General features: G+C 46.2%; 1 protein-coding gene across 6 annotated transcripts in view; it reads left to right on the top strand.

Moving 5' to 3' along the window:
- The window catches only part of KIAA1549L (KIAA1549 like), a 286,634-nt gene that overhangs the window by 168,243 nt on the left and 95,313 nt on the right, over nt 1–23,078 (top strand). For all 6 annotated transcript variants that reach the window (XM_066363574.1, XM_066363557.1, XM_066363547.1 and 3 more), the window contains 4 exons: nt 981–1,143; nt 2,648–2,707; nt 8,369–8,520; nt 15,003–15,174. In XM_066363574.1, the coding sequence (XP_066219671.1) occupies nt 981–1,143; nt 2,648–2,707; nt 8,369–8,520; nt 15,003–15,174 (547 nt within the window). The remainder of the gene's footprint in view (nt 1–980; nt 1,144–2,647; nt 2,708–8,368; nt 8,521–15,002; nt 15,175–23,078) is intronic.

Here is a 23,078-nt window from a genome sequence, read left to right as displayed (position 1 = left end):
CTTTTGATGTGAAAAATTGAACCAGTGCTTGTTTGATATCTTCTTCATTTTTGAATTTTTTGCCCTTCAAAAAATTTTGTAAGGACAAAAACAAGTGATAGTTGGAGGGTGCTAAGTCTGGGGAATATGGTGGACGCGACAGACATGCTTCTGTAGCATTTCTTCCTTGTTGAAATTCGTAAAAATTACAGTGGCGTAAATGAACTTTATCAGTAGCCATGGGTACACTATCGCATCACACATAAGACTAACGTGATTTGCTACGTCAGTATGTATACATTAAGTGATAAAAATAGAGAGGCACACATGCGCCAAATAAACGTGCTTACCTGTCGAAACTTGTGATAGAAACGGACAGAACTTTCTGGCAGACCTTATATTTTATATTTCTGAATTTCTTCATAATCCGGTTCAGTCACTCTGTTACTAGGTGGGTGTATGTTGTCTGTCCTTTTAACCTTAGAATTCCCCAAAAGTTTGACTCAGGCTTTCTCTGTCTGAGCACTTGAGTCCTCCTTAAATTTAACATTCCTCTGCTCTATTTCTGTATTGTCAGAACTATAAGAGTAATCAGAGACAATTTAGCCCCTGGAAAGGACACACGCATACACCAGTGGTTAAAACCTATAGTCAGACTGCCCAGGTTTGAATCCTGGCTCTGTCACTTCGTACCTTGGGCAAGCCCTCGATCATTCTGGGCCTCAGTTTCCTCCTCTGTAAAAGGGAGTCACAATTAGACACACCTGCTAGGGTTGTGGTGAGGATTAAATGAGATAACGTGCCCTTCGCACGACGCCTGGCACGTAGCGAGCGATCAGTGAGTGATGGCTGTTGTTATTCTTGTCTCTTCCTCGCTCTTTCCCCACCTCCCTTTCATTCCTACCCTCAACTGCTTAGACTTCTCCTCCCACGGCCTCCATAAGACAGACCCTCATCTTATTTGGCATGTCTCCCTCCCCTTTCCTCCTGTGTCGATTCAGATTGTGAGCACGTCCAACGCCTCCCAGACCGTCACCTTGGTGTACGTGGTGGGCAATCAGAGCTCTTTCCTCAACGGCACGGTCGCCAGCAGCCTCCTCCGCCAGCTCTCGGCTGAGCTGGTGGGGTTCTACCTCACCTACCCGCCGCTCACCATCGCTGAACGTGAGTATGTCCCCGCCATTCTGGGACTTGGCCACTTTCCCTGGGGCCTTTCTCCACTTTGCAGACGCCCATTGTGCCTGGCTGCATTCTAACTCTCTAGTCATAAAACAACAACTGGAATATGTGATGTGTGGGGATTGAATTGATGACAAGTTTATTGCGCATTGGAAAAAAAAAAAAAAAAAAGCACATGCTGGGTGCCTTTGCTCTCCACCTATCTCTTATCTCATTTAATCCTTGCAACCACCCTCCAAGGGAGGTGCAAAGTCAGCACCGTTTGCAGACGAGAAAACTAAAGTTCGTTTTTAATAAAACGTCTATACTCCGTCAGCTAGTGAGACGTGGAAGTCTGGGGTTTGAAGCCAGGCATCTGCCTCCGCATTTATAATCCTGCCTGGTACGGTGCCTGTCCTCATGGTGATATGGATTGTAAGGTTGCCCCCAGCTCTGCCCTCAGCAAATGCCGGGCCTTCAGCCCTTGCCCTGGCTGTAGATGTCAGCACAGCTCATTTGCAATCAGCACTGTGACTTCACTTGATGATGTCCCTCTAGTCTTGTGGCCTCCTCTTCCTCTAAGTTACATAATCTTCATTCCCGTGCAGTAGGTGTAGGCTTCGAAGACGATGCGGCTTACATTCTGTACCCAAACACTTACTTGGTAGCCAAAGGAGTAAAGATTTGTGTTCTTAAGTTTAAGTGTTGGTACATTTCTCAAGGTTGCTGGGCAAGTGTTTCTTAAAAAACACATATTAGCACAATTCTTTCTGTTTCTGTGGTTGCTTTCGATATTATAAATAAATGAGATGATGTGTGTGGATGTGCTTAAACACAGGGGAGTCATTTAGAATTTTTTTTTGGAATGTTTGTTTAATAGCAAGCTTTTGGGAATTTCCATATAGTAAGGGAAGATAACTGGATTGTATGGAAGCGATGATGTCCTAAAAGAAGGCATTGTGTGACATGGCAGCATGTGAAGAATTTATTTTCTTTGATATTTTGATAATAACCACAACTAGGATTTATTGAGCACCTACTGGGTGGCAGACAATGTTCTATGCCCTTTACCTCTATGAACTCTGATGGTCACTGCACCTATAAAAAAAATGGTAGTTGCAAGCATTTGGCTGCCGAAATTAGTCCTTGACATTGGGGAGATCCAGTCAAGAGCTAATCATCCCTAAAAATGGTAGTGGTAGTTGGATATTTTTAAAGGGAAAGCTACAGCTAAGGCAGGTCCTAGCTGTGGGTCTTGGTAATCATGTGCCACTTCAGAAGGTTCTGATGGGAAAACTGGAAGAGCAGACAGGCACGGTCCCTAGAAAACTTTCATCTGAGCATTTTAGTTTTCTGAGCAGCAAGGTAGTTTTAGCCTGTAGGTCATAGAGCTCTTCAGAAGGCTAAGTCAGGTGTCAGCTGCTTCATATTTTGTCAACTCTGTGCCTTTAACAATATTTACATAGAAAAACTCGTGGAAGTAATTTGGTGTGTTTCCTCTTTGTTTTAGCCCTGGAGTATCCCAACCTTGACATATCAGAGACAACCAGAGACTACTGGGTAATTACAGGTAATCTCTTCTTTTATTTCCCCTTTTCAACTGCATGTCGAAAGAAAAAAGAAATCCTTAAAAAGTTTAAACTGCATGATAGGGTTGAAGTCCTTTTTCTGGTCCTGTCCTGTAAGTCAAGGAGTTGCTTTCATGAGACAGAAGTGGGTGGAGTAAGCTGAAACAAACAAACAAACAAACAAATCACACTGAAGATGCATGTTAGATAACTAGTTCAAAGTAGCACACTGAAAGTCCCACTAGTGGCCCCTGCTTTGCTGAAAGTGGGCAGATCAGAAGGTGTAACATTTACCGGTGGACGTCCAGGGCGTGTCTGTGTGAATGGCTGTCTGTTTCAGGATGGCGGGCCTTTCTGCACTGCCCTCCAAAATGCCAGCGAAAGCCCGAGGAATGCCAGGCAAGCACTGTCCTCTCTCCCCTGGCACGAGGCCCACACCCGCACCAATCCTGGGGGAGCCCAGGCGTGTCCTGACAGTGAGGGCGGATGGAAAGAGAAGGGTGTTTTGGTGGCATTTTCTTTTTTTTTTTCTCCGTGACATTTCCCAGCTGAGCTTTCTGAAACAGCAAAACAGTTTTTGTTTTTCAAAAAATCAGACAGTAGTTCTGAAAATCAGAGAGGCAATGATGGGAAGGAAAGAGAGAAGGCAGATATTTATAGGAGAAAAAGTGACCAGCTGGCTGTAAAGGAAAAGGACAGGAGGTCAAAGGTATTCATCTGCAAGGGCTGCCACAGAAAGGACCACAGACTGGGGCGCGGTGGGGGTTTCAACAATCCTAGAGGCTGGGAGTCCAGCATCAAGGTATCAGCAGGGCTGGTTTCTTCTGAGGCTCTCTTCTTGGCTTACAGATGGCCATCTTTCCTCTGTCTTCACATGGTCTTCCCTCTGTGTGTCTATGTCCTCATTTCCTCTTATAAGGACACCAGTCACATTGGATTAGGGTCCACTTAAATGACCCCGTTTTACATCAGTCACCTCTTGAAAGGCCCTATCTCCAAGTACAATCACATTCTGAGGGACTGGGGACTAGGACTTCAACATCTGGATTTTGGGAGGACACAGGCCAGCCCATAACAAGCAGGGAGGAAGATCGTGCGAGTCGTGGGAGAGGTGCCGGGCAAGGGGGCCCGTCTAAAACCCTCTTCTGCGCCCTCCACTCGTCCCCCACGTGCTGTCCCAAGCAAGGTGCACTGCTGCCTAAACACTGACAAAGGAGCACACCGCCCTGCTGGACGGGACCTGCTCAGATCCTCTCCTGGATTGCAGAAAATGGCTTTTCTTTCTCCCCTGCAGAGCTGTGGGTATACAGAGGTTTTCTTTCTTACCTGCTAAGACAGACTAAAGAAATGTCTTAAAGAATAAAAAAAAATAACTCATCAGAGTTTATGCCCAGGAGAGACAATGCTAACAAAGCAACACATTTTTTAGTCAGCAGGTTATATAACATGTACAAAATCATTTTTTTTTTTTTTTCTTCCACCAGGAATGCTACTTTTTAATTTGCAGAGGTTTCCCCCCTTCTGGTAACTTTAAGGGCTACATCAGATGTAAACGGGGTATTCTAGACAGCCTCCTGTTTCCACCTTTCCTCGTGTACCTGTGTCTTGCCTTGCCCCTACTGTAGTGATATAACCTTAATAAAAAACTTCGCACATGGTCTTGTCAGGATTCTCCTGGGACCCAACGCCCTGTCCCCTCACCTGTGTCACCCTCGCTTGTTATTGCTATGTGGCTGTTGGTGATCAGAAGAGACGGCGGCCGTTATCGCCGTGTTTGGGGCTAGTTGGATCAGCTAGTGCTTGGCGGGGACCGAAACCAGGCTCAGGATGATCCTCCTTCCTTCTCTTTGGCTCATGACCTCTTTCTAACCCAATCGGCAGCCGCCACCAACCTTTTACCACTAGTTACAGAAGGAGTAGGAGATTGGGAACTGAGGGATGGAGATAGCTCTGTTCACCCTGTTCAAACCCACAGCCCCTTCAATAACCAACCATTCTGCTTTTTACTCCCAGACGTTCATCACGGGCACCCTGTCTACTGCCTGTTGCTAACTTGGAGCAACTTTCCTTTAGTTGATGTTATAAAACCCTGACATGTTTCATCTCTATGCCCACTGAACTTATATTAAATATGGTTTTCACACTGTACCCTTCCCCCTCTGTAAGTGTGGGCCTCTCTTTAGTGGAAAATCACTTCAGTGGAAAATCATTGGCCGAGGGTGACTCCTGTTGTCCCGTCTTTACGGAGAACCCAGGGGCTCCCCTGTTGTCCAGGGACCTTGCAATCAGGCGGAATCAATGTGTGCAGACCAGTATTGCTGCCTGACAGGGGTGAGCGCCCAGCGTGGGTTTGGAATCTGTATTTCACCCACCAGAGTCAAATATTGCAGACCCAGCCATCATAGGATTTCTCTGCTCTTGGCTCTGCTGCGTATGATCCGAGTGTGTCCCTGAGTCAGTCACTCCGACCCTGTGGGTGTCACACTCTTCCCCTCAGGATCAGGAGATGATACGAGCTAAACATTCAGGTTCTTTGGCTCTGAATTTGTGGGATTCGACCACAAATAAAACAGTTTAGATTGAGTATAGAAAGCCGAGCCAGGCCTGATCACGGGATTCTGAGGGTCCAGCGCAATTTTAAATAAAGACTAAGAGACCAGTGATGGAAAAATCACCAAATTTTCTGGACAAAGCTCCTGTGGACACAGCTGGAGACTTGCCTGCCTCCTCTAAGCTGAGTCCGTGGTAGCTGAGGGTGGGGTCAGGGTCCAAACTCCCCTCCTGCTTCCATGCCGCTGGGAGAGACGGGGTGCACAGCCCTCTCTGCTTCCTTCCGGGGTGGAGGGGAGGGCCCGGCGCACCTCGGGGGAGGAGAGGAGCCACCATCCTGGAACACAGTTCTGTGTCGTGTTATTTCTTCCTCTGCGAAGGGCGTGTCTGGCAAAGAAGAGGGCAAGAACAAAGCTACCAGCTATGGGCACTCTCACAAGTGCTTCCTGTCACTGTGCAGGAAGCAGTTTTTAAAAAAATAAAGTCTCTCTTCTTCACAAGGACACAATCAAGAATAGAGCATGATCCCCTGTTTTCAGATAAGGAACCAGGGCCCAGCGGAACTAAGCAACTTGCCAAGAACACTCAGTAAGGGGGAGGCAGGATCCCAACCCAGGCGCCTGGCTCCAGCCCCCGCTCTTGCCCAGCCGCCTCCTAAGGGCACGTTCCCCGTTCTCGCAGCGGAGAGAGCGATGAGGCGCATGGGAGCTGTCCAGGTGCTGATTCCATGTAACTGGGAGGTTCCCACGCCTCCGACGACTTCCCTGGGAGGTTTGTTTGTTATTCTCAATTTTTAAATATTGTGATAAAATACACATAACATGAAATTTATCATTTTAATCGTTTTTAAATGTTAAATACAGCCCCAGCGGCGTACCACCGTCACTCTGTCTACTTCTGGAGCCACCTGGTGTCTCGGGCTATCGCCGTCTCTGATGTCTGCCCTTGAGTCATCACTGGGATTCCATAAAGTAGTCAATCCATGGTGCTGCCCCTCGATGTCCTGTGTTCCCTCTCGTACTCTGTCCATTGGTCAGGAGAGGCTAACTTAGAAGTAATCCTTTAGCAGGGGATTGTGTGATTTTTCTTTCTTTTTTTTTTTTTTTTGTATTTTTCTGAAGCTGGAAACGGGGAGAGACAGACAGACTCCCGCATGCGCCCGACCGGGATCCACCCGGCACACCCACCAGGGGGCGACGCTCTGCCCCTCCAGGGCGTCGCTCTTTCGTGACCAGAGCCACTCTAGTGCCTGGGGCAGAGGCCAAGGAGCCATCCCCAGCGCCCGGGGCCATCTTTGCTCCAATGGAGCCTTGGCTGCAGGAGGGGAAGAGAGAGACAGAGAGGAAGGAGAGGGGGAGGGGTGGAGAAGCAGATGGGCGCTTCTCCTGTGTGCCCTGGCCGGAAATCGAACCTGGGACTTCTGCACGCCAGACCGACGCTCTACCACTGAGCCAACCGGCCAGGGCCTTGTGTGATTTTTCTAAAGGGGCATCTCTGAATTAGCAAGAACGTGGCTCTCCTGTCGATGGCCAGCAGGTGGGCTGTGCTGGGGGACTCCGCGGGGTCTCGGTGGGGCCTGCCACAGTAGAGATGGCGTAGGAGTGTCTCATGTTTGTTGGCAGGAGTTCTGCTGACAGCTGAGCTGGGAGTCCCTTATAAGGGCTCTGGAAAGAGAGCTGCTTTATACCCTCCATGGGGATTATTTAGCATTTATGGCCTCAAAGAAGTAATTTCAGAGACTCAGCTGTGGGTTTTACTTCTCTTGATCAGTTCAAATATCGTTCTCTGTATCTCACTGTCATCAGCTGCTGGTTCTGGCCCTGAGTAGAATGCGATCGTAACAACATGTTCTTTGTATCCAAGCTATTTCTCTGTCCCAGTAGATGGGTGGCATTAATGGTCCTTAGCTGGATTGTGTGGTAGAACAAACTCTAGTAAATGAAAAATCTTGCATCCTGGTGCATGTAAGTTTTGGTTTCTTAAAGATGAAGATTGTTTTAGCATTTTCAATTTCAGGGATGGCGGTGTTTGAAATACATAGGCAGTGCTTGTGTATTTGGGATGAAGTGTGCTTCCCAAGGGACTTGGAGGAAGGACTGGATTTGGGGGGTTGACAGCAAAAGGCAGCCACCCCCATAGTCGGTGACTGCTGCAGTCCTAGCCCTAGTGTTCATTGAAACCCTGCCCTGTGCACTGGCCACCGCCCGGAATGCCATCGTCATGCCTTATCGTTGATGGCAGATGTCCTGGGGTAGATGAAGCTCCGCAGTGGAGGGAGGAAAGAGGAGTTTCATGTACCTTCTGTGCACAGGGCTCTGTGCTGCGCTCCGGTACGCGCCTTGTCTCATTTCAACCATAGATCTCCTTAGGATAGATCTGCTGTGATGTGGGCTTGTCCCTTTTTACAGAGAAGGACTTGGACTCAGAGAGGGCCAGTGGCTTGCCGAAAGTTTCACAACTGACAAGAGCTCACCCTTTCTATCACGCCGTCTTGCTCTCAAATGAGGAGAGTACCCGAGAGGCCCTGGGCAGCTTTGGGGTGGCTCTCAGAAGGACCACAGAGGAGGGAGACACGAGAACATTGGAGAGGGTGGTTGCCAAGGTGTAAGGGGCCGACTCACAGGATGGAGCTCAGATTCCACAGCAAAGCTGATGAGAAGGAAAAATAAAATTAGGGTAACCCTGAGCCAGAGATACTGAGTGGGAACCAGCAAAAAAATCCAATTAGCTCTACCGGTATCTAAGCTGTATTCCCAAATGGACTCTTAACAGCACTCATAAACCTGCAATAAGGTCTGGATATAACACAGCAGCCTTAGGCAAGTCATGACTCATGGAGGAGAGCCCAGGCTTTGGGTTTGAAACCTCACCTTTCTGGTTGCTAGCTGTGACCTTTGACAAGTCACTTAACCTTTCCAGTATCTATAACACGTGGATAGTGATTCCTAACTCCTGAGACAGTTGTGAGGGCCAAGTGAGGTAAGGATGGCCAAGCCCGCCTGTGAGGTGGGGCCATGGTGCTCAGTGGCTGGTGCAGGGATGGTGGTGGCTGTGGTTCTGAGTCAGCCGGCAGCCTGTCCTCTGAGCAGCCCCTCTGCCTTCTGCATCCACAGTGCTGCAGGGCGTGGACAATACACTGGTGGGTCTGCACAACCAGAGCTTCGCCCGGGTCATGGAGCAGCGCCTGGCCCAGCTGTTCATGATGTCCCAGCAGCAAGGTCGGCGGTTTAAACGGGCCACCACCCTGGGAAGCTACACCGTGCAGGTAGGTGTCTTCTAACAACTGTGTGTGTGCGCATGTGCGCGCGCTGCATACAGAGGAGCAGCTACGCCGCAGACTGACCAAACCATTTAACCAGCGTTGCTCGCAGAGCGCAAGGACAGGATCATAACATCAAAACCCTGAAAGAAGGTAAGACTTAGCTACAGCCCGACAGTCTCACTACTAGATTATAAGGAAAGGAGGTCCTGGAACAAAGTCTGCACACATTCAACAAGAAGTTAGAGGTCAGCAGGCACAGGCCACTCGCCGCCCAGTTCCGTGGGCTGGGTGAAGTCCCAGCTCCTGCTTCCAGGCCCTCTCACCAACAATTGCTGGGAACAGCAGGTGCACCAGTCCATATTCCAGGTGCAGGGTTCTCTTATCCTTATTTAGTCAGTTTCAACAAATAGAGCCTTCTAAGTTTTTAATGGACACGTGACCACACAGGCAGATAGGCTAGGGAGCCGTAGCAGACACTGCTGGTGCTCTGCCCATTTCCCCTTACCACTTCTATCAGTGCCAACAGCCACCTTGAGTCTTTATGGAAGGGTTGCTCCTGAGTTGTCAGAACCCACTTTGCCCACACCATGGTGGCCGGAAGTGCCTGGGAATTAACCAGCGGTGGGGGGTATAAATACCCCAGCTCCCTTGTCTCCTGGTTGGGAGAATTCTGAAATGTATGTTTTAGATCAGTGGTAGTCAACCTGGTCCCTACCACCCACTAGTGGGCGTTCCAGCTTTCATGGTGGGCAGTAGCGGAGCAACCAAAGTAAAAATTAAAAGGTAGATTTAACTATAGTAAGTTGTTTTATAAAGATTTATTCTGCCAAACTTAGTGAAAATCCGACATAAAGTACTTGGTAAGTAATTATTATTATATGCTTTAACTTGCTGTAACTCTGCTTTATAAATTTTATAAAATAAAGTTATTTCCCTACTTTATAAATCACCATTACTGTGGAACCGGTGGGTGGTTAGAAAATTTTACTACTAACAGAGATACAAAAATGGGCGGTAGGTATAAAAAGGTTGACTACCCCTGTTTTAGATCATTTCTAGAGCTTTCTACAGAACTAAGCTTTAATTATCCACTGTGGTAACTGGCTCAATAACACACCCTTTGTTCTCCCCCTCCCCCTCCCCACTCCTGTATCGCCTACTCACCTTCCTGTCAGTTCTTGTCACCTCTCAGATAAACTGTAAGCCCTCAACTCTTCTCACTGCTCCTAGGGAACCTAACAGAAGACAGTAGCCCTCCTCAGAGTAGGGATACTTTGTCTAGTTCAAGCAAGAGTGGGACTCTGACCTATGCTTGTCAATCCACATATCTTGAATAGACCTAATTTCACTAAATGACAGTCCATTTCTAACGTTTGTTATGCTAATTAACAAAGCTCTGTTAAGCAAGATAAATTACCGAAGAGCATTCCTGGTAGCTGCCTCCAGACAGGGCGTCCACATGGGGATCTAGCCCACTGCCCCTGGGGTGTGAAATCCTGATTGGGAACTCACCACACCATGAGTGTAACTTAATCCAAACACACATGCATAGTATCCACACTGTCTAAGAGCAAGCTTTAAAGGAAATTACAGACATGATCACAATCCTCAGATCGTGTCCTCAGGGCAGTCTTTTTTTTTGTTTTGTTTTGTTTTTTTTTTTTTTGTTTTTTTTTTTTTCTGAAGCTGGAAACAGGGAGAGACAGTCAGACAGACTCCTGCATGCGCCCGACCGGGATCCTCCCGGCACGCCCACCAGGGGCGATGCTCTGCCCACCAGGGGGCGATGCTCTGCCCATCCTGGGCGTCGCCATGTTGCGACCAGAGCCACTCTAGCGCCTGGGGCAGAGGCCACAGAGCCATCCCCAGCGCCCGGGCCATCTTTGCTCCAATGGAGCCTTGGCTGCGGGAGGGGAAGAGAGAGACAGAGAGGGAAAGCGCGGCGGAGGGGTGGAGAAGCAAATGGGCGCTTCTCCTGTGTGCCCTGGCCGGGAATCGAACCCGGGTCCTCCGCACGCTAGGCCGACGCTCTACCGCTGAGCCAACCGGCCAGGGCCATCAGGGCAGTCTTATAAGTGCAAACAACCCATCTTCTGGAACTTCTTCCCTGCTTGAGCCAGCATGTGCCCTGAGGGAGACTCCAGGTCTCACATTCGGTCCCTTGCTCTATTGGATATGACTTTGATTCTAAATGTCTTTGTGGCCTGTGCCAGCCTCGCCCCGAGGTAAAGTGGTGGTTAATTTCCTGTGCTAGGCTGGTGATTTCCCCTCTGTGGTTTCAGTGTGAACACTGTTATTCACACTTCTCCGAACAACAGACAGGACGTGGCTCAGAGGGCAGGGAAATGGGATTTGCCTCTGCGGAAGGGGGAGGCAAATTATTATATTTACTAATAGCACCTACAATCCTGGTGTTATCAGAGAAGCTAAAAACCTAACAACATTCTGTGTGTTGACAAGGGCCCGGTGAGATGTGCTCTCTTCTGAGGACCCAGTGTGCCAGCAAAGTCCTAGAGTTGCCAGCAAAGCCGGAGAGAAGCGAGTGGGGATTTGTTTCTGCAAATCTCTAATTTACAGACTGTAGATCACCTTCTAACATGACCCTTGGAGAAATCTTCGTAAAAAGGATGTGCTAATAAACTGAAATTGAGTAAAGTTATTAGATATTTGAAAGCTCATTCACCTTTTACCTGGTTGTACTAACACCCTCCCCCCCAAGCACACACAGAATAACATGCCCGAGTTTCCCAAGTAAAATTCACTCCACATAACTGTTGGAATCCATGGGAGTCCAAAAGAGCAGAGTAACAGGCTTTACTGAAAGGAAGAAACCCTGCTGGGCACTTCTCCTGGGGAGAAGAGCGCTGGTTACAGACTAGGGGCGAGTTATATAGTGTTTGGGAGAGCCTGAGGGGATACTGAGGCAAAAGTCCTGATATGTTCCCTTTTACGGTTTGAGGATTTCAGCTTTCTGGAATGCTTCTTCTTGGGGCAGGTCGACCAACTTCTTGGAATTCCTCTGTCTCAGGGGCGATAGTCCCGTAAGGGTGAGGTCTGACAGATAAGCGGAACATCAAAAGGGCAGTTCGGAATTCACATATCTATCAATAACTTACATCATCTTTCCACACAGAGGCCTTTCTTTTGGGATCTGATAATTTTAATAGATGAGCTACCTTCATGAATATGGAGATTTAGAGGCCTAGAATTTAAAGATATTTTGCTGGTAAATATATTTGAAAGAATGAGTCCAAAGGAGAAATACATATGACCAGTAAATAATTTAAAATGTTTGACTCCACTTGTCATGAAGGTGATGCAAGTTTTAACTGCTGTAAGGTCACATTTTCACCTACTGAGGATGAATAAACAGGGACTACTCGGTGTTGATGAGAATGTAGGGAAATGGGCACTTTCAAACAGTAAATGGAGGGTGTTGAGCGGTTTAGACAAGAACCTTTAGGTGGTCACAGACTCATTCCCCAATATTCATTTTGAAGAAATAGAGGTAAACTCAAAGACAAAAAGGTGAGAGCAGTATTTCTCAGTACCCAGGAAATGGTCTTCCAGTAGGGAGCCCTGAGGCCAAGGGCCTCTGGCCCCATCGGCTTGGGTAAGGCTGCATCCTGTAGCCCCTTTGATGATTCCCAAGGCATACTGGCAAACCAAAGACTCTAAAAAGACCTGTAGTAAAGAAATCTCCTTTCAACATATTATATGGTTTCTAAAGTTAATAAGACCCTTGTTTATAGTAATATCTGCATTTCTCTAACATTTTATTGTGAACCTGTTCAAACTCACAGAAGCATTAAAAAAGGATATGGTAAACACCCACATACTCACCATCTAGGTTCTACAACTAACAGCTTCTACTATGTTACTGTTTTACATTTGATAACATATATCATTCCCACACCACAGATCAGTTGGGACTGTTCTAGAACTTTATGTAAATGGAATCATACAATATGTTCTCTTTTGTATAAAGTTTTGTTTTTATTTTTTACTTGGGGTAGTGTTTTTGAGTGACTCTCACTCAAATGAGTGGATTAGTAATCCATGTTGTTGTGTTATTTGACAGTTCATTTTTTGTTGCTGAATAATATTCCCTTATATGAATATACTACTATTTACTCAATCTTCTGCCGATGGATACCTGGGCCTTTCCCAGTTTTTAGCTATAATAAACAAAGCTGCTATGAACATTCTTCTGCAGGTATTTCTATGGCCATGTACTTTCATTTCTCTTGGGAGTTGAATTGCTAGTTCATAGGGTTGGTGTATGTTCTTTCTGTAAGAAACTGCCAGATGTTTTTCCAAAGTGTACCTTTTTACACTTCCACCAGCCAGATGCGGAGTTCCAGTCACTCTATATTCTTGCCAACACTTGATGTTGTCAGACCTTCTTATTTTAGCCATACTGGTGGGTGGTCGTGGTGTCTTATGTCTTAAACTTGAATTTACTACCCATTGAGTACTTTTTATAGGCTTATTGGCTATTTTGATGTCTTCCTTTGAGAATCGTCTGGTCAGATATTTTTTTTAATGCATTTTTATTAGATTGTCATATTATCTATTTTTCATTGTTATATATATCATAAATACCAAGGGGTATGGAAATATGTAGAGTTTAAAGACCAGTAATAAAAGGAACCCACACCCAAAGGATAAGAACGTTATTTTTATCTTACCTCAGAAGCTTTTTATGTCCTCTTTTATTATACATACTTTCTTTCATTCTATCAGAGTTGAGTATGCTTCTGAATTTTGTATTAAATCATGCTTGTATTTTCTGTATATGTTTTACCATCCATGTGTGTATCCTTAAACGGTACGCCACTTGGTTTTGCCTGTTTTTGAATTTTATATTCTGTGGTTTTTTTTTTCCTCAATCACTCATATTGATACAAACAGCTGGAATTCATTTCTACTGCTCTATAATATTTCATTGTGTGACTACAGGGGGTCCTCGGATTATGACACAGTTCCATTTCTACAACAGTGACATAACCTGAATTTTGGTGTAAGTTGAAACACACACTAGCCTAACACAAACGGAACACTTGTGCTTTTAACAGTCCAAAATGGCGCAGGTAAATGTACTGGGGAACGCCAACTCCCTCGCTCTTTGGCCGTGTTACTGCGTATTCTTCCGCCATAGCACCCAAACTAGTTCACCCACGTAGTCTATAAGTACAGTGCTAACAGCATAACCTGAAACATGTCTCAATTTTTTAAAGTTTTTATGAGAGTGAGCATCGTAAACTCGAAATGTCATATGTTGAGACTGTCGTAACCTGAGGAGCCCCTGTAATACCATAACTCATTTATCCATTCTACTGTTAGTGACTTTTGAATTTTCAGGTTATTTTGCTATTAACAATGCTGCTATAAACATTTTTGTAATATCTTTCAATATCCTATGAACCCATAAACTGTAATATACACTTTGGAACAACATTATACTGTACTATAATGTCTATCAATTGTTAATTTTAATAGTGAAAACTTGATAACAACCTAAATGCTCAAAAATGAAGGGTTAGTTAAGTGTATGAGGCATGCATAAAGTAGAATATTATGTAGGTATTAAATTTTATGTTTTATGTATTTGTAATGATTTCTAATTGTTGGTTACCGTGCTGAAAAATGAGTAAAAATTTACGTGTTTAACAATAAAGAAATTACTAAATAATTTATGAGGTGTGAATTAGAATGAACATTTATGCTTTTATTATATTTAAGATCATTTAAGGAAACAAGGGAACATAGCAATGTTATACTATATAGAGAGTATTATAAATAATTTTGTAAAATAATAAATAAAAGTTTTATGTGGGAATAAATAAAGAATAGAAGCAAATAGTTCAAAATGGTTATAGTCATTAGCTTGTTGGTGGAGGGAGTACAGACTGTTTTTATTTTGTCTCATTTCTCGATGCTTTTCTGTTATTTTCAAATTTTCTGTAGTGAATATGCGTAAGTTGTGCAGTGAAGAAAAGCAACAAAGGTTATTTTAGAAAAAGAACTTTGAGTCTCTAGGTACTGCTTTTACCAGAGATCTTTTGAATTGTGGACATATAAGTTCATTTTCCCCCCTCTCTGGCAGTTGCAGGAATTTGAAATTAGAAATCTTGTTTGAGAATAACTTAACATGCCCTGAATTAATGTGGAGGCCTATTTTCAAACGAGGCCAGAGTTCTCTGGAGGGTGGAAGACATCACCATTTCAGCATTTTCTTCTCCAGTCTCACACTGTGCTCTCCAGATGTTCATATTTCTCCTCCATCTCCCCCTCCAGCAATAGCAGGGCTTCTGGCGGTCTTGGTAATATGCAGGTACCTTGAGGTTGATGTCTTCAATACCCTCTGTGGGTCCGGTTGGCCACGGAAGGCTTCGGCAGGCAGGGGCGAGCCTGCGATCGCCCGAGTGATTGTGGGGTCTGTGCAGGATGCCCAGTAAACATGGCTTCTTTCTTCCTGAAAGATGGTAAAGATGCAGCGGGTGCCAGGACCCAAGGACCCAGCGGAGCTGACTTACTACACCCTGTACAACGGGAAGCCTTTGCTGGGGACTGCAGCTGCCAAGATCCTGAGCACCATTGACTCCCAAAGGATGGCCTTGACCTTGCATCACGTGGTCCTTCTGCAAGCTGACCGTAAGGGGATAGTCTTTCCATTCATTATTTGTAATGCCATTGAATGTTTGCTGCAAGTCAAAGTGATTCCCTAAGCTTCTGTTAATGGACCCAGAGCTAAACATATTTCTGTACTGGAAGGTTTTAAAATCGATCAGCTGTGTGTGTGTGAAGCCATAGGTGCTGGGTAAAAGTATGTTGTGAATATAAGAATGATAGTAATGATATTTCTATGCCCAAATCCTACCCACTTGTCCTCCTTGGTATAGTCTATTGAATAGCTAAAAAAAAAAAATCATCGTAGCTGAGATTGTATTTGTTTACTGGGGAATTAAAGATAATTTGATTCAATAAGCATTTCTAGAGTCCCACAGGAGCTGCCTCGGTGCTGGAAGACCTGGTCCCTGCCTGTAAGGAGCAGAGAGGAGTGGACTGCAGAAGCGCTACAGGAGGCAATGTGATACAGGCGTGGGCGGAGGGAGAGTGCGCTCCGAAGGGCATCTGGAAAGAGCGGGCAGAGAAAGCATATTAAAAATAATAGCTGCCCCTTTGAATACTCTCCCCTGTGGCAGCTGTGTGTTCATTGCTTTACATGGATTTTCTCACTTTCTCCTCTCACTGGAGCAACAGAAGGGTACCAGTGGAAGGTTGAGAGCATGGTGGGAGAGAGATCGTCTCACAGCAGAGGTGCGTGGAGCCTTTGGGATTACCCAGAGGCTGGACTAGGACTCAGAGAGCCGGGATCCAGACCCCGTTCTGCCTGGCTCCAAAGCTGCTGTCTCTCCGCCTTGCTTCTTTGTCTCCCCCAAGTCCGCTTGGTCCTCTCAGTGCCTTCCTCAGGGATGTCTTCCCTTTTCTCTATTTCATCATTAGGTCCTCTTGGACTTGGCAGGTGCTTCCCAAATAACTCAGCCTCCGTCACGTTGCCATTGATGTACCGTCCCTGCTGTAATTAGAGTCATTACATGCACTTTGGAAAACACAGATTCTGATCTTACCTCGACTCCATTAAAAATATATACATATTTGATGGTTCTTGCTCACAGAATAAAATCCAAACTCAGTAAGATGGATCTTTCAAGCTCTTCATAACAGGTACTCAACCAGGGTTCAGATCCCTCCCCAGCCTGGTCTCTGGCCACTTTTCCAGCCATACCTCCTACTTTTCTCTCTGTACCTAACGCTCCAGCCACACACATCCCGTTTCTCTGACGCCTCCCTCCATCCGGAAGTGGAGTGCCCTCCCCCCATCTTTCTTAGTCCCATCGCCCTTATCACATGAGCAGACAAGTTGTTTTCTCTCTCTCCCTCATGAGCTCTTTAAAAGCAGGAAACACATCTCATTTAGCTTTGAATATCCAGCCCCAACTACTGCCTCGCTCTGTTCTTGTGAAGGCGAAGGACTGATCTTTGCTAAATGCCAGTGCCGGGCCCTGAGGGAGGCCCACGGTGGGGTGGCTGACTCGAGGCAGTTGAGATCTGAGCCTTTGCAATGAGACAGACCTGGGTTTAAACCCCTGCTCTTCGACTTTGTAGCTGTGGAGCTCAGAAGCAAGTGAATGGTCCTCTCTGACCTTCATTTTCCTCAACTGTAAAGTGGTTAAGAAAAAAAACAACAACACCTAATAGAGCCACATGGAGGACTGAATGAGATAATTATTGCGTGTAAAGGGCGTAGTACAATCCTGGGGCGCCCATTAAAGCACTTTGTAAGTGGTAGCTGGGTATCTCAGTTATCCATAAGGTAGAAGGACTAAAGGAGAAAGGGAATGAAGAAGGAAAGGTGATTTGAAGGTTAAGAGCCCATGTAATTCACAGAATAGGGTGCTATTAAGGAAAATAGGAAAGGGATTGAAGAGAAGCGTTTTCAGAAGGGAGAGGTAATTTATTCCGCCTGGGCCAGGCTGAGCTTAAAGTAATGAGAAATTAAGGGGGGCTGCTGGGGTATTGAAGGGGTGTTGATGGGCTGTTGAGGGCTGAAGTTAAGGAAGAAAGTTGTTGGAACTGAAGCCTGGATCTGAGCAGAGAAGTGAAAGTTAACACTGTGACTTTTGAGGACATTGTAGATACAGAGTTAAAATCCTGGAGGAAATCGAAGTGCCTGGGGAGAGGATAGTAGAGTAGTAGAGGTCAGACCCTGGTAAATGCCTCCACGCCCGGGGCCTGAGGGGCAGGGAGCTGAGACCAGTGAAGAGGAGGAGGAGCAGAGATGTTGTAAATCCCGTTTTCCCCTAATAGTTTTGAAATCACCCTGCAATGTGAATCTGAGGTCCGCACTTCAGGTAGAGTAACAATGTTGAACAAACACCTTGTCCCTCTGAAGGGGGGTGTTAATGTTCTCTGTTCCGGCATCTTCCAGATCGCTAGTTCTGGGGCGAGTGTGCAGTGCACTGTGTGCAGTGCCCTACTGTGGAGTGTGCAATGCCACTTGACCCTCGTCCCTACTAGTAGTGCATCCTAAAGAAGTGGGTGCATTTCCTGTGAAGGTTTTTATCTGCTCCCTTTGCAGGATCTGGAGCGAGGGGCCCTTCATTGTGGTTATCTAGCTGATGGAGTAGAAAAAAAAATTCTCCCCACCCAGAACCAGACCAGAGCAGGAATTGGTGTACCTTACATGGCCATCAGACATTTATCTCAAAAATATCATTTACGGGAAGCAGTAGACTGACCCTTTGGTGAAAGGATCTCATGCTAATTCATTGTTTTCAACAAACACTTTCTTTGCACCTAATATGTGCCTGGAACTGTTCTGGGCACCGGAGATCAGCAATGAACAAAAATAGACAAAACCTGTCCTCGTGGGGCTTGCATTCCTGAGTGGGCAGGTCAAATTAACATTAGATGCTAAAAAGTGCCATGGAGAAAAATTAAGCAGGGAAAGACAAGCGGATGTTGAAGAGATAATGGTTGTGATTTTCAGTTGTTGGGGGGAGGGGGTCAAGAAGATCACCGAGGTACTAACTTTTGAGTGACCACCTGAGGGTTCTAGGGACAAGGTTCTAGGCAGAGGAGGACAGTGGCAATGAGTGTGGATGGGGAGCCATGAGCACATGAGCCTCTTGGGCCACAGCCCGAGTGGGATGACAGCCCTGGGGTGATTTGGGCAGGAGGGCAATGTGGACCAAGCTTTCACCAGCTGCTGGGCCCTGGGCTAGACCCCCCCCCCCCCATCCACTCACAGCAGTCACGAACTCGGATGTTTAGACAGCCACAGAAAAATGAGCTGGGAACATTCTAAATAGATTTCTTCTTCTTTCAACATGTATTCCATGTGAGAATAGTTTGGGTTATGTAGATCCTTTGACTTCATTCTTTCTGTCAAATACATGTGTGTGTATGTGCATACACATGTGTGCTCACTCACACTCCCATTCATATGCGTTAACTCAGAACCGACCATTGTGTATTTCAGAAAGATGACTTTTCATAAAATCACCTAACATCCTCGGGGTTCAGTTTACCTACCTGCAAACTGGGGATAAGGCTAGCACCCAGGCAGAGGACCTGTCACAGCGCCGAAAGCACAGTGGATGCTCAGCACACGTCTCCTTTCCCTACCCTTCCTCTGCCATGGTTCTTGCCAATTAAATAACCATTTGTTTCTTTTCACCTCTGTGCTTGACTTTGTAGTTTTAGATCATTATGCCAATGAATATATTGTGTTTGGATGACTTCAGTTGACCTAACTTTACTGTCTCTTTGACTGTGAAATGAATTTATTAATGTCCACAAGATAAATCTATTCTCTCCTTGTTTAAATAGAAGGTAAAGCATTTTATAAATGGCACCAAAAAGGAACATACCCACCGTAACGGAAAAGCAGAACCTGTGTAAATATGTCATTCTTGCTCATGAGAAAAATAGAAATATATTTAGGGTATCATGATGATACACTACACGTTTTTCTTTGTCGGGATAGAATAGCACAGCCAAAAAGAGGTGTACTGATGTTTTCCACAGCAGTGCTAAGCTTTAAAAAAATATTGAAGGCCTAAAACTCACATATAAATACCAAATTACTAAAAGCAAGAGCAGTTAAGTGTTTAATGTCAACAGAAGCACATTATCTAATGAGCTGTTTTCAGAAGTTAATAATGTGATTAATCACCGATTGATAAAACTGGGGAAAAGAAGTTCTTTTTTGCTAATAGCACGCCAGGACAACATGCTGCCCAATGAGAGGCAGATCTCGGCGAACAAGGTCCCCGCTGTGGTCAGGGCAGCTGCAGTCTGAGAGGCAGACGGGCTGGCTCCCAGGAAGGTCCTCACCATGTGGCCCTTCCCAGTGGGGTCCTTAGATTCCAGCGTCTGGTCCTCAGCTTTGCCAGTCTAGAGCCCCCAGCGTTCAGCAACTCATGCTAACCAGACTTACCAAGATATTGATATATAAACCAAATTGACAGTATATTAATTTAAAATATGGACCAGAACTACCAAGGGGATAGTACTTCTTGTTGTCACTGCCCATTACTCTATTCTGTAGGAAAATCTGTATGAGGAACCAAATTGCAATTGGGGTAGTGGTAGTTCATTTATGTATTAATTCAACTTTTAATTGACCACCTACTATGTGCAAGGCTCTATTCTAGGCCCTGTAGATACAAGCAGTGAACAAGAGATAAAACATTCCCTGCCCTCTTAGAGTGTACATTCTAATAGAGGGGCAGAGGGTGACAGATGACATGTGAATCATGTCAGATAGTGATACGACGTGCTTCAGAGCCTGGCCACTCCAAGTGTGGCCTGGGTGCTTGCTGCATGGGCACCACCTGGCAGCTTGTTAGAGAGGCAGAATGTCAGGCCCCACCACCACTCCCATGAATCAGAACCCATATTTAAATGAGATTCCCAGGTGATTGATGTGCCCATTAAATTTTCAGAAGCACCACTTTAGAGAACAATTAAGTAGGATGAGGGGGATGGAGAGTGCCAGGGGCAGGGACTGTTTTATTTTTTTAAGTGAGAGAAGGGGAGGTGGAGAGATAGATTCCTGTGTGTGCCCCAACTTGGATCCACCTGGCAACCCTTGCCTGGGGCTGATGCTCAAATCAACCGAGCTAGCCTCAGCACCCGGGCCGACACTTGGACCGATCAAGCCACTGGCGGTGAGAGGCAGAGAAAGGGGAAGAGGAGCAGATGGTTGCTTCTCATGAGTGCACTGACCAGGAATTGAACTTGGGGCATCTGCATGCTGGGCCAACGCTCTATCCACTGAGCCAACCAGCCAGAGTTGGGATTGTTGTTATTATTTTATTTTCCTATTTTTCTGAAGCTAGAAACCGGGAGAGACAGACAGACTCCCGCATGCGCCCGACCGGGATCCACCCGCCACGCCCACCAGGGGGCGACGCTCTGCCCACCAGGGGGCGATGCTCTGCCCCTCCGGGGCGTCACTCTGCCGTGACCAGAGCCACTCTAGTGCCTGGGGCAGAGGCCAAGGAGCCATCCCCAGCACCCGGGCCATCTTTGCTCCAATGGAGCCTCGGCTGCGGGAGGGGAAGAGAGACAGAGAGGAAGGAGAGGGGGAGGGGTGGAGAAGCAGATGGGCGCTTCTCCTATGTGCCCTGGCCGGGAATCGAACCCGGGACTTCTGCACGCCAGGCTGACACTCTACCACTGAGCCAACCGGCCAGGGCCGGGATTGTTATTTTATATAGAGCACAGGAAAGACCTCACAGATAGGATGATGCTTGTTCAGAGTCCCAAAGAGTCAACACTGATGACAAAGTTATTGGCCTGAGAAATTGGTAGGAAAGCCATGTGGATGTCTAGGTAAAGAAGATTCAGTGCAGGCCCTGGCCGGTTGGCTCAGTGGTAGAGCGTCGGCCCGGCGTGTGGAAGTCCCGGGTTCGATTCCCGGCCAGGGCACACAGGAGAAGCACCCATCTGCTTCTCCACCCTTCCCCCTCTCCTTCCTCTCTGTCTCTCTCTTCCCCTCCCACAGCCGAGGATCCACTGGAGCAAAGTTGGCCTGGGTGCTGAGGATGGCTCCATGGCCTCTACCTCAGGCGCTAGAATGGCTCTGGTTGCAACAGAGCGACGCCCCAGATGGGCAGAGCATCGCCCCCTGGTGGGCATCCTGGGTGGATCCTGGTCAGGCCAGGCACATGTGGGAGTCTGTCTGACTGCCTCCCCGTTTCCAGCTTCAGAAAAATACAAGAAAAAAAAAAGAAGGTTCAGTGCAAAGGCTCTGAGACAAGAGCATGTCCAGCACACTGAGGAACAGAACAATTGTCAGGAACAGAGTGAGTTAAAGGAAAAGCAGTGGGCGATAGGCCAGACTGGGGTGGTTGGAGGGCAGATCACTTCAGGTCTCATAGAAATTATAAGGACTCTCTGGCTCTTACTCTGAGTGGGGTGGGAGCCTCTAGAGCCGTGACTGCGAACCTTTTTATAAAAACTGCCCACTTTTGCAGTGCTGGTCAACCTGGTCCCTCCTGCCCACTAGTGGGCATTCCAGCTTTCATGGTGGGTGGTAGCAGAGCAACCAAACGGCACCACGATTGGCCCACCATGAAAGCTGGAACACCCACTATTGGGCAGGAGGGACCAGGTTGACCAGCACTGCAAAAGTGGGCGGTTTTTATAAAAAGGTTCGCCATCACGGCTCTATAGAGGGTTTTGAACAGAAGACTGTTGTGATCTCGGTTTTTAAAGTATCATTCCAGCACTGTGTTACAAATAGACCACAGGGGACAAGTTGTAAGGTAGGAGGACATTGAGTAATTCAGGGATTCAGGGAAGAGATGTTGGTAGTGTGGACCACCATGAAAGCAGCAGTGATGGAAAGAAGTGAACAGATCCTGGATATATTTTGAAGGTGGAGAAGACAGGGTTTGTTGATGAATAGTGTGTTGAGTGAAGGTAAAAGAGAAAAGTCAACATCAACGACATAGTTATTGGCCTGAGAAACTAGAATGAAGACATTGCCATTTATTTGAATGGAGAACATCACAGAAAGGACAGGTTTTGGGGGGAAATTGAGAGTGGGTTCTGGACATATTAAATTGAGATCTCTTAAGTATCTGATTGGAGAGTTGAACTAGGAGTTGTACGTAGGAATCTAGAGTTCAGGGTAGAGGTTGGAGATATATAAATGAGCATCATCAGAACACAGGTGGCATTTAAAGCCATGAGTCTATGAGATCATCTAGGGGGTGTGTGAGAAGAGAACTTGGGTGGTCCTAATGGACAGGGTCACCAAACTTGGGTGGTACTAACGAGCAGGGTCACCACACCAAGACAATGAGTTGCAGCGATCTTGTCCACCAGGACAGCCCCGCCGTCTGTCCCAGGCAGGGCACATCGCCCAGCGGGACCCGCTCTTGCCTGGCCTTTGCTTCTCTGCTCTAGACTGTTTGCAGACCCCACTCCCTTCTAGTAACGCCTTTGTATAGACAGTTGTTTTGATTACTATTTTCTTTATTTTGGTTCTAAGAACATATTGGTTCTTTTGATTGAACTGAAGTGTTTTGCAGGCTTCCTCACCACTGATCAGGGGAAACACTCTCATCTCATGGTTTTGGGGCTTTTTTTTTTTTACATTTTTCTAATCCAACTTATTAAAAATTTGAAAGACTTGTATGGTGAGCTCCCATGTTTCTACCACCTAGATTCCACAATGAGTATTTTGCTATATTTGTATTATCAAGTATCTGTTCATCTATCTATCCCTCCATTCATCCATTAGTCTGTCTTAATTTTGATGCATTTCAAGGTTGAAGACATCTGTAGACTTCAGCCCTAAACACTTCAGCACACATATCATTGCCTCAAGTACAATATTTGTTTATGATGTTTTTAGGTAAAACTTACTTTACAATAAAGTGCACAGATCCTACGTATCTCATCGGATGAGTTTTTTTTTGTTTTTTTTTTTGTACTTTTCTGAAGCTGGTAATGGGGAGAGACAGTCAGACAGACTC

Source organism: Saccopteryx leptura, chromosome 1 (assembly GCF_036850995.1).
Source record: "Saccopteryx leptura isolate mSacLep1 chromosome 1, mSacLep1_pri_phased_curated, whole genome shotgun sequence".
Classification (NCBI taxonomy): Eukaryota; Metazoa; Chordata; class Mammalia; order Chiroptera; family Emballonuridae; genus Saccopteryx; species Saccopteryx leptura.
The sequence above is the reverse complement of the archived record's forward strand: the minus strand, read 5'-3'. Positions and strand labels throughout refer to the sequence as shown.